The sequence below is a fragment of the Aspergillus saccharolyticus genome, assembly GCF_003184585.1.
Source record: "Aspergillus saccharolyticus JOP 1030-1 unplaced genomic scaffold BP01scaffold_13, whole genome shotgun sequence".
Taxonomy (NCBI): Eukaryota; Fungi; Ascomycota; class Eurotiomycetes; order Eurotiales; family Aspergillaceae; genus Aspergillus; species Aspergillus saccharolyticus.
This window is the reverse complement of record NW_020290623.1, coordinates 664620-676636: the sequence shown is the minus strand read 5'-3', so window position 1 is coordinate 676636 and position 12017 is coordinate 664620. Positions and strand designations below refer to the sequence as shown.

Below are 12017 nucleotides of genomic sequence, written 5' to 3'. Positions count from 1 at the left end.
TTCTTTTTTTTTTTCTTTTTTCTTTTCTTTTTTTCTTCTACTTTTATTTTTCCTCCTCCCAATTCGCATAGCATGAAGGTAGTCCGTAGTTAGAAAAATAAGTTAGAAAGACAGGCAGAGTAGTCAGTCATTTATAGTCGTCAGTAAGTTTGTAGTCGTAGTAGTGGTAGTTAGTTGTAGTATGACGGACGACGACGGGCTTATCGTCCATTCCTGCCCATGACTGCCGAAGCCCGTCACCACTCGTTATGCACTCAGTCTATATTCTTTGCTCCCTCTTCAGTCTCTTCGCCCCGTCGTCTTCTTTTCTGCCGCAATTCGCCTTCTTCCCCTTTCTCTCTCTCCTTCTCTCTCTCTCTCTCTCCTTCTCTGCTCTGTCTCTCTGCCTTCTCGTCTCTCCCTTCCCCTCCTTTTCAATTCCTCCTCCCTTCTCTGGCGTGGTGGCAACATTCTCCAGTTCTTCTCCGCGTGGAGCCCACTACCTTTTTCGCAATCCCTTCATTCTGGTCAATGCTTATGTGCACGACTCGGTACAGCGACGAACCTCCCGCAAAAGAGAATCCCTTTCTTGGTGCAACCCACCGCAAAGCTGCAGCCCCTCCTGTCGGCCTCGGGAGTATTAAGTTCTTGTATGGCTTCAAACTAGCACCCACTCCAACACATCCATCTGTCCGCACCAGGGACTACCGCAACACTACCGCGTCTAGACTAGATGTCCCCACGGTTGACCATCGCTCCAACTTTATTTATGTCTCTGGAACATTGAGTCTCTGACCCAATACATTATTGGTGCGATTGAATACAGCTACTATTTTATTTTACCTTTCGTCGCCATTGCGGATAATCGCCCCTCTCTTCCCCTCCCCCTCCCTCGCTCTCCCACTTGTTCTAGAGGGTCGGCGTCTCGGGAATTTTGCGCTCTTTTTTCGGGATCTAGTTGATTTTGCAAAATTTCCGTGTCGCTCTTATTGACTGCTGAGTCGCATCTATCTAAGAGAAGGGTGTTGGTTTTGTTCTTGTCAAGTTTTTGTTGTCTGTCTTGCCTCGCATCATCATCATCATCATCCTCCTGTTCTTTGCTCTTCCCCTCCACCAGCCAGCCGGACGGGCCTGGCCATTATCTGGCGCGCGCGCGCGCAAACTACTTCCACCATCAATTGTCTTCGCCTTATGAGGTTGCATTGCAGGTGTCGGCATGCAGGCGCATTATTTTCGCTCGTCAACTAGCCCGAACCAGCCGGGAGGGTCGTATGAGCTTCCCCCTGTCCACGCGGTGACTTCGCCGCCAGCGCCTCTTCTTCAACCGCCCGGCCCACCACCACCCGCGGCGGCTTCGTTGCTTTCCGCACCGCCCAGTCGACCCGACAGTGGACTGCGGATGGGGATGTCCCAGCTGCTGCAACCCTTGGCTCAACAGTTGCCAACCCCGCAACCCTCCACTGCCGTTACTTCCCTTCCGCCTTACTCGCGTTCGTATGAGTCCAGTGGTTCGCCCGCAGAGGGGGCTTCGATCCTCGCCGATGCGTCTTCACTCTCCGGACAGGGTCCGGGAATGCTACAGCCGGTAGGTGGTGTGTCCGCTGGACCGCAACCGCATCATCAGCAATCACAGCAGCCTCTGCAGCAGAAGAGGGCGTATCGGCAGCGGAGAAAGGACCCTAGTTGCGATGCGTGTCGGGAGCGCAAGGTCAAGGTATGGTTACGCCGTAGCCCTGTTACTCTGCTCTCGCATTGACCTTCCGCCCAGTGTGACGCCTCCGAGTCGTCCAGTTGCACAGAATGCACCAACCGCAAGGTGCGCTGCCAATTCACTAAGGAAACCAACAGGCGCATGTCGTCTATTAAGTTCGTGTTACGGTTCCCTCCGTGACCACACACATGCTAACTGACTGGTAGACAAGTGCAAGACCTGGAAAAGCAACTGCTGTCAACCAAGCAGCAACTTCAGCAGCTACGATCGGGGATGCTGAGGTCGGACAATCTAATGGATCTCGACATCGATGCAACGGGCCAACCGCAACTGAAGCTACCGGACATCGGATACCGTCCCCCGCGCCGACCAAAGGCGCCCTTGATGCAGGATCTGACCGAGGCACGAGTCAACCTGCGCAGGTACGGTCGAGGAATCCTCAAAGTGCCCCCTCCCTATCGTCAACGGGGCCCCAAGTCCTTGCTCACCACGGATCCCCCACAACTCCCACCAAAAGAAGTGGCCAATCGCTTGCTCGGTCAATACTATTCTTGCATCCATTCCATCCTTCCGGTGATTCACTGGCCGACTTTTGTGGCGGAGTACGAGGAAGTCTATCAAGCAGGGTCGCTCTTAGGTGTGTCTCGAGAATGGGCGGCCGTTTTGTTTGGAGTCTTTGCATGCGGCTCCCTTCATACCCTGGAACGGAATCGAGAACAAGAAGGCAAGGAGTTTGTGAAGATCTGCTGCGGGGTCATTGATGTATGGCAGGACAACTTCACTCTGGATCAGGCGCGGGCGGCGCTACTCGCCAGTATCTTCCTCTACGAAGCCAATTCTCGGTCGGCTAGCTGGGTGTGGATTGGGTCTGCTGTGCGAGTGGCTCAGGAGATTGGCTTGCATTTGGAGTCGGGACCCTGGTCCCCTCTAGAGGGCGAGATGCGCAAACGAGTGTGGTGGGGGATGTACACTTGGGACCGGTAAGGCACACCCAATCGCTGCGACGGGGTCCGAGACTGATGCACTCACACAGGCTTCTTGCGCTAGAGATGGGCAAGCCAGTCCTGATCAACGATCAGGATTGCGATGTCGATCTTCCATGCCCCGTCGATGAGCAGTACATTTCGGAGGGCAAGGTTGTCTCCGAAAGTCCGCAAACGAGTTCGCTCCTCGCGAGCATCCATGTTGTCCGGTCGATCGGACAGCTGTCACGAACCCTGAAGAGCCCAACCATCAGCCCGGCCACCCTGGAAACTTTCGAGCGACACTTCAGCGCCTGCTTAGCCACATTCCCTCCTCAATATCTACCGCGGTCCGAACAATACCTCGACCCCCGGTCGCTCGCACCTATAATCTACCTCCAGAACGCGCGTCTCCTCCTCCATCGCCATAACATGTCCCCATACTGCGGCCCCGAGGCGCGTAGGTCGGCGATGGAGTTTTGCGTGTCGACAGCGCAGGATACCGCCCGTCTTCTCTCGCGTTGCATGCGATCTCCGCCTACGAGCCCGCGTCATGGACACTCAACAAGCAGCGGTGAGGATTGGCGACCACTGTTTGCCGCATCGGCCGGGGCTATGCTGTGTGTTCATCTCTGGCGCTGTGTGCTGTTGCTCCTGTTTCGTCAAGAATATGCCGCTGCACTGGTCTGTGTACAAGCCAGTTCTGTGATTGGGGATTCACGCGCGGTGAACGCGGCTTGCGGACAATACTTAGCATTCTTCTTGAAGACCCTCTGCCAGCGCAGCGAGACTATCATGCCCGAGCGCGACGAGGAGCTGATTGCATATGTGTCCGGAGATATGCAAGGGACGATTGAGAGTAGCTGGGTCTGGCAAGGAAGCGAAACGGGCTCTCAACTCGAAACGATGTCACCCCAAATCAGCAGTCCTGCCTCATATGGCCGCCCCGATACAATGATCGCGGAGAATTGGGAAGGTTGGGATTGGGTCGAACAAACCGTGCGGTATATGAGTGAGAGGCAGCAGCAGCAGCAGCAACAGCAAGAGTTACAACAACATGCTTCGAAGCCTGCGGAGTCGGCTTACCTGGGCCCTGACGCTGCAGCCACCAGCTCAGATGCAACCACGCCTCAGTCAAGCTCATCTCATTCGCGCATGACAATCGCCAGTATAATTTAAGGGTAGTGTCGAAACGTCCGTCCTTGTCACCGCGATGGGTAGTGCCGCAAATGTCCCGATCTCTATGAGCTCGCGTCGGTCGCACCAGACTGCTTGAGTAACCGTGCCTGAGGCAGACATCCCGAGCAGAGCGGGATCGTACTGTACCAACGCCCTGTCAGCATTCTCTGGGAGGAACTCTGTATCATGCATGTTCCCCCTGCTTACTGAAGCATGTGAGATGAAGTTATGGATCACGAAACAGCTTTTCATTTCCCTTCTTTTCCTTCATGTTTGACTACTATTGCCATCTGGTATAGTATTTGCGTAGATATCCCCCCTTGTTGGTTGGACAGAGCCCCCCTTTGTACAGAGTATACAGGCATAGGCGATTCATTCATTCATTCTTTATAGAAGCCATCATGCGTGGGCTGTCTTCCCTGTGTTACGAGACCATTTTTTTAGATCATCTCATTTAATCTTCTACCAGATCAAATACCACCTAATTTCACCACAGTCTGACTATTAATGATAAATTACTCTACATTTCCAGATCACCCTGATCCTCCCCACAGTATAAATCCCTCAGCTGACCAGGGTAAGAGATTTCATTATCAACAAAGCGAAGCAAACGATCAGACCAACAGGGTAGGTAGGAAGGTAGGTAGGTACAATACAAGAAGCCCCATTTCCCCCCAACTGCAACGAGACTTCTTCCACACTAAGTTTCCAGGTTAATACTCCGACCAAAGCGTGCATACAAAGCCACCTTGAGCTGCTGCAGCTCCTCGCGCAGATCGCCCAGGTTTTCCTCTAGCTTGCTCACCTCAGCATCGATCTGCTCGGTGGAGGTGGCGAGGAGGGACTGGGCTTCTTCGAGGGGTAGATGGAAGAAGGAGTCACCAATTTTGTAGCTTACGTGTTGTCAGTCAGGCTTCTTTGTGGAATGGACTGTGGGCATGCATCTGGGGGGATTCGTCCACTTTCGCAAGCTCCTTACGGTGCTCGTAGGGTTCAAGCAGGGAGACTTCCCCCCCCCCCTCCCCGGAGAAAAAAAGAAAAAAAGAAAACAAAAACAAGGCAAGGCAAGGCTAGTACTCACGGCACAAGCTCATCTTCATCTGCTAGTTCGAGTTCTGTGGAGATTTCTTCGAGGTCTTCCTTGTCTTTCTGTTCCGGGGGGTCAGTTTTTTTCTCTATTGGTACTGGGGCGGAGTGGTAGCGTGAACATGAAGACGCAATGAAGAACGTGATAAGACTTTTCACTAGACAGTCAACTTCGACATACCTGCTTCAGCTTCAATTGCTCTTCCAGGATAGTCTCCCGTTGGTGGAGGCGGCTGAAGCGGTTGATCTTCTCTTGGTCCTCGCGGCGGACCTCGTTGTCTTCGCCGCGGACTTCGTCTTCTTTGGAGAGCTGTTGCGGGGTTAGTTTGTGCCCTTTTTGTGGGAGTGTGGGGTTCGGTGGAAGGGGTGGGTGTGTGAGGAAGTGTACGTACCATGCGCGTTTGGAGCATTGTGAGGGATTTTCGGTGGGGAGGTTCAGAGAATAGGTCTGGGGTGGTTGTTGTTGTTGTTGATTGATTGATTGATATCGGGACGGGGGATTTGATGCTGAGGTTGGTTTCTTCTTTGGGTGGTTGTGGTCCGTGCGCGGTAGGATCGAGACAGCAATGAGTAACAGTATGTTGTATAGGAGGATGTAGCTTGTCTTGAAGCTATTTATGCTTACGGTAATTGTGAGGCTATGGATCATGCAGAAGATCTCCTGCCTTCTCCATTCTTTTTTTCTTGCTTGTTCTGTCAGTGCTCCAGCTCGATCTTCTCATAGTTATGAAATTCGCTACGCTTCTAGACTTCGCCTGAGCTGTATGAGGCAACTACTAATTTATACTTATTGTTGAAACTGCCTCTAACATGAATAACCCCATTCTGCCCCTGGTATCTCGACTTTATGTTATTCCAGCCTTTTGAATTCTCCTCACACTTCGCCAGGCAGCACCAGGTCGGGTGACATCATCGCCGTCAGCTGCTCGTCCGACGCACTGCAACAAACTCAACGTCCCCAAGCACGAGAAACGCTTTCTCGCGTCTCTCCTGCGTCGTTGTTCATCACCTTTGCACCTCTGCATGCTCACTCTTCCTCATTCTGCCTCATTGCGAGGACTGAAGTGTTCTGCAGGCTGGCTGACTTGGTGACTTTGTTTTCGGCCCGCCCTCGCCTCGGAGAAACGAAGAGCTCCGGCCACCGCATCATCGCCGACAAACTGATCCCTCCATCCCCAGCCTGTCTCTCTCGTGTGTCTACTATCCTCCCAATTCTGCTTTCCCCCATCCTACACCGTCCCTCGCTTGAGTCCTCCCCACTACAGCTCATATCTCAGTGGCATCAGTGCTGTCACTTGCAACTCTTTCTGTACCTCTTCGCGAAACTGTCGAGCTGAGCTCCGGTGACCAAAGCAGACCCACCTCTCCAAACACGGCCCTGTCAGCACCCCAGAAGCAATCACCACCATGCGAATACCATCCAGCCTCTCCTCTACCCTCCTCTCCTCTGCTCTCGTCCTTCCAACATTTGTGTCTGCTGTAGGCAACTTCAACTGCAAGGATATCGTTGTCGATAAAGTCAAGTACGATCTCAGCGCCCTCGGCGGCGTACACACCCTCTACAACGTCGTCGAAAACCCCGAGGAGTCGGTCACAGTCAACACGACGTATGTAGTCAACATCTGTAATATCCTGGGCAAGGCCGCCCACCGAGGGCGCTTAAATTGCGGCACCTCCAAGAAAAGTACGTCCTTTCATCCAAGAACATCGCGACACCGCATTGTGTTGTCGCATCGCATTTCCCCTACCATAATAAACACATCTAACACACGTGCAAATACAGTCTGCGGCTTCGAATACAGAACCCACACCAACAGCACCGTCGAGACCGACCAGGGCTTCCCCATCGCCGGCCTCGACCCCATGGGCCACGGCAGCCCCGACGCCGAGATCTCCCGCCTGAAGCAATCCGACTCCGAGCGCGAGGGCCTGCTCCTCAAGATGAGCGGCGGCTCCTACGAAGACTCCGCCGGCAAGAAACACACCGCCAAGGCCGTGATCGAGTTCCAATGCGACCCCGACCGGTCAGGCCTAGAAGGTCTCCGCACCGCGGACGAGGCGCAGATGCGGGCCCGTGACGAGAGCGGCGACAACGACAACACGCCCAACCCCCCGCAAGACGATTCCGGGAGTGGTAGTGGCAACAGCGGCAGTAGTCTTCGCTTCAAGAGCTTCGGGCCCGTGGACGATGACGCCTACGTGCTGCGTCTGGATTGGACGACCCGCTACGCGTGCGACAAGTACCTGGAAGGGAACCGGGGGGATTCGTCCAGTCATTGGGGGTTTTTCACTTGGTTGATTATTCTGTATGTTTCGCATCTTCCGGGTGACTGGGGTCAAAGAAAGGAAAAGCGAACGCTAACTCAAATATTGTTGACGCAGTCTCTTCCTTTGCATCGCCGCCTACTTGATCTTTGGATCTTGGCTCAATTATAATCGCTACGGAGCCCGCGGGTGGGATCTCCTTCCCCACGGGGACACGCTGCGCGATGTTCCTTATCTCTTTCAGGATTGGGTGCGTCGCGTGGTCAATACCCTGCAAGGGTCCGGGTCGCGGGGCGGCTATAGTGCGGTTTAGACGGGGTTTTGTTATGAATATGTATGTACTATGGGTGTTTTCTTTCGTGAGGGAACGAGAGAGGAAGGGCTCAGCAGATCTATTACCTGCTAGCTACTGGTTGTTGCCGACGCTCAGGGTTGATGGTTGATGTCGGACTAGACCTAGGAGCCTGGGGAGTATACCTCTGCGTGGGTGGTATTCCTGCATGGATGGTTCGGTAATCACGGAGAATTGGGGGATTTGTTTGAATTATGATACAGATGATTGCTTTTTTTTTTTTCGGTCTGGAAGGTATTTATTTCTGCTTGAGTTCGCGGTGATGATTAGTAGAGGGTTACGGTACGGAGTACGGAGGAGCATGGGATGAATGCGAGTATTTGCGGCCGACTCAACAACCGACTGCACACTGCATTTAAGACTGTTATTGGCGGTACAATACCAGAAAAAGAATTTAGTAGAGTCAATTTCCCTGTTCCACATCTTCTGTGATCAACTTAGGCAACAGCTGAAACCAAAAGAACAAAAAAAAGATTTCGCAAGTAAAGACCATAACTTTAGTTCGTTCATACTGGTTATCCAATTTCCCTACCCGTGCCCAAAGTAGCTCGTAGTGCATAATTGAAGCATCAAGAATAGCACAAATCAAACCACAAACACAAACACTAAGCACAGATCATTCATTCCTCGATATGCAAACATGCAAACACAAACACACCACCACCGCCTTCGGCAGGAATGGTGCAAGCCGTGGTATGTATGGCATACACCGCACATCAAATCGCGTCATCAAAGCTAAGGATATCGTCAATCTTCGTCAATCAAGGCGCGCACATACACACGTAAACAAGGGCGAAGGAGGGAGAAACGGAGTAGTTAGGTTAGAGTAAAAATCATATCAACCCTGCTTTCCCCTTCCCCCGTTCGGTCCTGTTTTGTTTCTGTTTCTGTGGAGTCTTCCTCGCACAATGCTTGGTTTCTCGCTGTTTACTTCAATCTTCTTTCTCTCTTTCTCGTTCTTTCTTTCATAGATACAACACCACTTTTGCCTCATGATGCCGCTGGTTAAACCTTCATGGCGAATCTCTTCAGATAGAGGTAATCCTCCATGTTGTCGTCGACGGTCTTGCGGATGAGAGCGGCGCCTTCCGGGCCGTACTTCTCGAGCCATTCGGCGTCGAATTCTGCTTCCGATTTACGGGCTTTGGGCTGTCAGGGTTGTTAGTTGTGACCCTCGTACGATGTGTTGTGAGAGGGTGAGGCTGAGGTTGAAAGAGAAAGTAGGTGAAGTGTGGTAGGTAGGTAGGTAGGTAGGTGATAACAGATTTGTCGCTCGACTTTCTGTCTGATGCATCTTTTCCTTGGGAGAGGGAGAAGGGCTTATACTGACATGCTTCCTACCGACCAAGCCCGTCGACTCGATCGCATCGTTATGGAACCCCCGCCACTTCTCGAACGCGGCCCGCGCGTACGCGTGGTCCGCCTCGGTGTCCCAGCACAACATCGACGGATCATACTTGAGCCCCACGCTGCGGCAGAAGGCCTCGATCATCGGGGCCGGGTTGTCGAGCATGTCGTCGGCGTCGACGACACATATCTCGACCTCCTGGGTCTCCTCGTCGGTCGGCCCGCTCATGCTGGCGGATGAGGCCGAAGAGGACGGGCGCGACGAGGCCACCGACGACGACGAGTCATCGCGGGTCTCGGCCTCGTACGTGGCCACCCGCGGCCCGACCAGATGGGTCGCGCGCAGGTAGTCGAACGTCCGCCGCAACTCGTCGTACCCGGCCTCCGAGGGGTCGTAGTTCTGGAACCCCGTCACCGCGTCCAGCGGCGGGATTGTGCAGCGGTAGTACGAGGGCACACTATAATGCGGGTCGCGGATCAAAAACGCAAAGTGGAACTGCGACAGAAGCGCCCGTGGCATCACGGTCGGGTTGCCCGGTTCTGCCTCCGTCGAGTACGGGTAAGGCGTCTCCGGGATATCTTTCTGCTGCTGCTGCCCCTGCTGGTCTGTGCCTACGCCGCGCTTGATTCTGTGCAGCGACGGCGCAATGCTGGCGGGCTGACCGTGCGGGGGCAGCAGATAGTGGATAATGTCCTTGATGAAGACGCGTTTGCCCTGTTCCTTGGGATAAGTATCTAGCTGGGCATGATGCGGGTTGTGGATGATTGCTTGTGCAGGGGTGGTAGGTCTGGGGATGAGGTTGCTTGGGCAGCACATTCAGAGGGTGGCCCTAGGATCCAACCTGTTGGGTTCCTGGGTTATCTCCCGGAAATGTGGGTAGGGAAAAGCGATGCCACAAACCAACCAGAATCATGGTGGTAGATTCATCGTCAGGGCCAAAGCAATGGTCTTGCTCCGGGTCTCGAACAACTAGATCGCGCTCGCTTTCGAACGGATCCTCGACAATCTCAAGCTACGACAGCCGAAGAACAAAAAGGGACAGAGGGCATGCATGGGACAGAACTCAGAAGGGCAAGAAAAAGGGTCGGACCTCAGATGATTCGCGCTCGATGCGATCCAGGACGGTCTTGAACGTCGACTGGCTGAATCCGCTGTCCAGACGGGCCTGTTCGTCGTCGGCGAATCTGGTCGATAACCGCTCCGGTCCATAATAGAAAGCATCGCCAAATGGCTCGTGAACACACTGAATGGTATCCCGTTGAGTCATGAAGACCTGAATCAGAAGGGAGTCAGCGAAATGTTGACCAGCCAGAAATGATGGGGAAAACTGACTCGCTCAAAGGCCGTGGAACACGCCCGGGGGTGAGTAGCCACAAAGATGGGCTTCTGCGACATCGTGACAGAATATTCTTCCGCTCGATAGTCGGATTGGAATGGTACTTTCTGAAGTGGAAGTGGTTCGATCGCGGTGAAAATCGATATTTCAGGATTTTCTCCACGTCAAAGTGACTAACTAAACCTATCGTCCAGGGAATTTCACCACTGGCGTGTAGGTACTTGGAAAGATAATGGATGTAACACCCGCTTCTTGTCCGATTTACTGGATGCTCGAAGTGGGGTGGTGGGATATTCAGTAAGTACTTCAGTAAATACTAATATGCTTGGACGAACTTGTTTCAAGCAATGTTGCAGGCGGCAGTTGGGAAAAGATGAAATTTCTTGAGTCTGCAGGTTGATTGATTTGAAAGTAAGGAAGGGAGGGGAAACCCCGATTGCGAGCTGGCATGATTTATATACTGTCAGTCCACAATTTTATTATCCGACTCCAATCAGCGAAGCAGAGATCAACAGACACTGCGAGGCTTACGAGAAGTAAGTATTTAGTTATTCTTTTTCCTCTTTTCTGAGAGGAAGTCGAGTGAAACCGGGCAGATTGACCCGTGGATCGTACCCCGATGGAGCAGGGCTGCGGCGGACTCGTACTACGAGCCTATTCTAATCCACTATTGGCTTTCTCGTGCTGCTATTTTAATTCGTGTGACTTGAATATACACCATGATCCATCTTTATAAGGACCGGGTCTTTTAGTCATGTAGTCGAACAAGTAGTGTGTCTCGTTCTTCATCCGAGTCCCCCCTTGGCGTGCTTCGCGGATACCTCCACGCATTTTTAGCGGTTCGAATATGCCTGGCAGTGCTGTTCGGTTAATCCCGCACAGGCCGAGGGAAGCAATGCGTGGTGATAGCGATAATGAGTGAATGCAAGGCATAAAGTCAATAATCATCGAATAATCCCGCACTCAAAGAATGTTCGACCCAACTGTTGACATCCCGGTAAATCGATAACTTATCCCAAACAGAACTTACCGGGCTTATCTGCCCTGGATTCGATTTGATCAAGCCTGGGGGGGGGGACTTTGGGTTGAGCCACAAAAGCGCCGTCATGGAGCCTGCCCAGCCCGCCCGATCGCGGAGGTTCCCCGTTCCTGACGCACGGTTGGTCATTCCCTGTTAGGCATCTCAGCCAGAAGGAAATTTCCTCAGCGGCCAATTGCTGTGGCGGTTCAATGGACGCGAGGAGGGGATATCCAGTAAGGTCCAGTGATGTCCACTCTTTGACGTCACGGGCTAGGTCTGGAAACGGTCGTTTCCATGGCTGCTTTCTCCATAGCAGAAGCGGGGGGAAGCACAGTCTCAGGAAAAGAGCAGACAAGGAAAAGTTGGACATGATGGGAGGGAAGTCAATGCCCCGCAAGAATGGTCTGTGATGTCTTTAATTTTCTTCTATTTTCTTCTCATCAACTTCTGTCCAGGAAGTTGGTCATGAAACTCCACCAAAATTTCAGAGATGGATATTTCTGCGCACAGAAATTGCAGAGAATGTTGCTGTTGTCGGTGCTGCTGCTGCCAGCTGCCTTCGCGTAGATGCTAATTGTCTTGCGCATTGTGCATCGTAATCCCGGACTAACCTCGGAAGCATTCAATCATTCATGATGTGTCGGCGTGACTTAGTAACTCTAATGTAGTCTAATCGCGGGCCAGACCAACCAGCAGCATGCCAATCACAACCATGCCTCTCCAACGTGGGGAGGGGCATTACTGTTTCGTGCGACAGACGGCTCATGATGTCGGTGGG

At 52.8% G+C, this 12017-nt stretch overlaps 4 protein-coding genes across 4 annotated transcripts; 2 read left to right on the top strand and 2 right to left on the bottom strand.

The window, feature by feature from the left end:
- Positions 1–1195: 1195 nt before the first annotated feature.
- On the top strand, positions 1196–3831 carry BP01DRAFT_373696 (transcription factor domain-containing protein; the record flags this gene model as incomplete). Its single annotated transcript, XM_025576794.1, has 4 exons — positions 1196–1693; positions 1748–1849; positions 1952–2670; positions 2724–3831. 4 exons carry the CDS (start codon positions 1196–1198, stop codon positions 3829–3831), a joined length of 2427 nt encoding a protein of 808 aa, XP_025431803.1.
- A 477-nt stretch (positions 3832–4308) lies between these two features.
- On the bottom strand, positions 4309–5486 carry BP01DRAFT_356459 (tubulin-binding prefolding complex subunit GIM3). Its single transcript, XM_025574962.1, has 4 exons — positions 5310–5486; positions 5099–5227; positions 4913–4980; positions 4309–4724 (listed from the first exon to the last, which is right to left on the bottom strand). Exons 1-4 carry the CDS (start codon positions 5325–5327, stop codon positions 4532–4534), a joined length of 408 nt encoding a protein of 135 aa, XP_025431802.1. The 5' UTR covers positions 5328–5486; the 3' UTR covers positions 4309–4531.
- A 401-nt stretch (positions 5487–5887) lies between these two features.
- BP01DRAFT_356457 (autophagy-related protein 27) lies at positions 5888–7989 on the top strand. Its single transcript, XM_025574961.1, has 3 exons — positions 5888–6601; positions 6701–7223; positions 7300–7989. The coding sequence occupies exons 1-3, from the start codon at positions 6325–6327 to the stop codon at positions 7493–7495; spliced, it is 996 nt and encodes a 331-aa protein (XP_025431801.1). The 5' UTR covers positions 5888–6324; the 3' UTR covers positions 7496–7989.
- Positions 7990–8539: 550 nt separating this feature from the next.
- BP01DRAFT_295475 (uncharacterized protein) lies at positions 8540–10277 on the bottom strand (the record flags this gene model as incomplete). The annotated part of the gene is made up of 4 exons (XM_025571816.1): positions 8540–8683; positions 8865–9596; positions 9973–10155; positions 10215–10277. The coding sequence occupies 4 exons, from the start codon at positions 10275–10277 to the stop codon at positions 8540–8542; spliced, it is 1122 nt and encodes a 373-aa protein (XP_025431800.1).
- Between the last annotated feature and the right edge of the window lie 1740 nt (positions 10278–12017).

Excerpts from the sequence above, each read along its gene's own strand:
- BP01DRAFT_356459 (XM_025574962.1), bottom strand. Across the intron at positions 4,981-5,098 it reads AGCAATTGAAGCTGAAGCAG|AAAGACAAGGAAGACCTCGA; the intron begins GTATGTCGAAGT and ends CCCCCGGAACAG. Across the intron at positions 4,725-4,912 it reads GATGAAGATGAGCTTGTGCC|CTACAAAATTGGTGACTCCT; the intron begins GTGAGTACTAGC and ends ACAACACGTAAG.
- BP01DRAFT_356457 (XM_025574961.1), top strand. The coding sequence starts at position 6,325 with ATGCGAATACCATCCAGCCTCTCCTCTACCCTCCTCTCCTCTGCTCTC. Across the intron at positions 6,602-6,700 it reads TTGCGGCACCTCCAAGAAAA|TCTGCGGCTTCGAATACAGA; the intron begins GTACGTCCTTTC and ends GTGCAAATACAG. Across the intron at positions 7,224-7,299 it reads TTCACTTGGTTGATTATTCT|TCTCTTCCTTTGCATCGCCG; the intron begins GTATGTTTCGCA and ends TTGTTGACGCAG.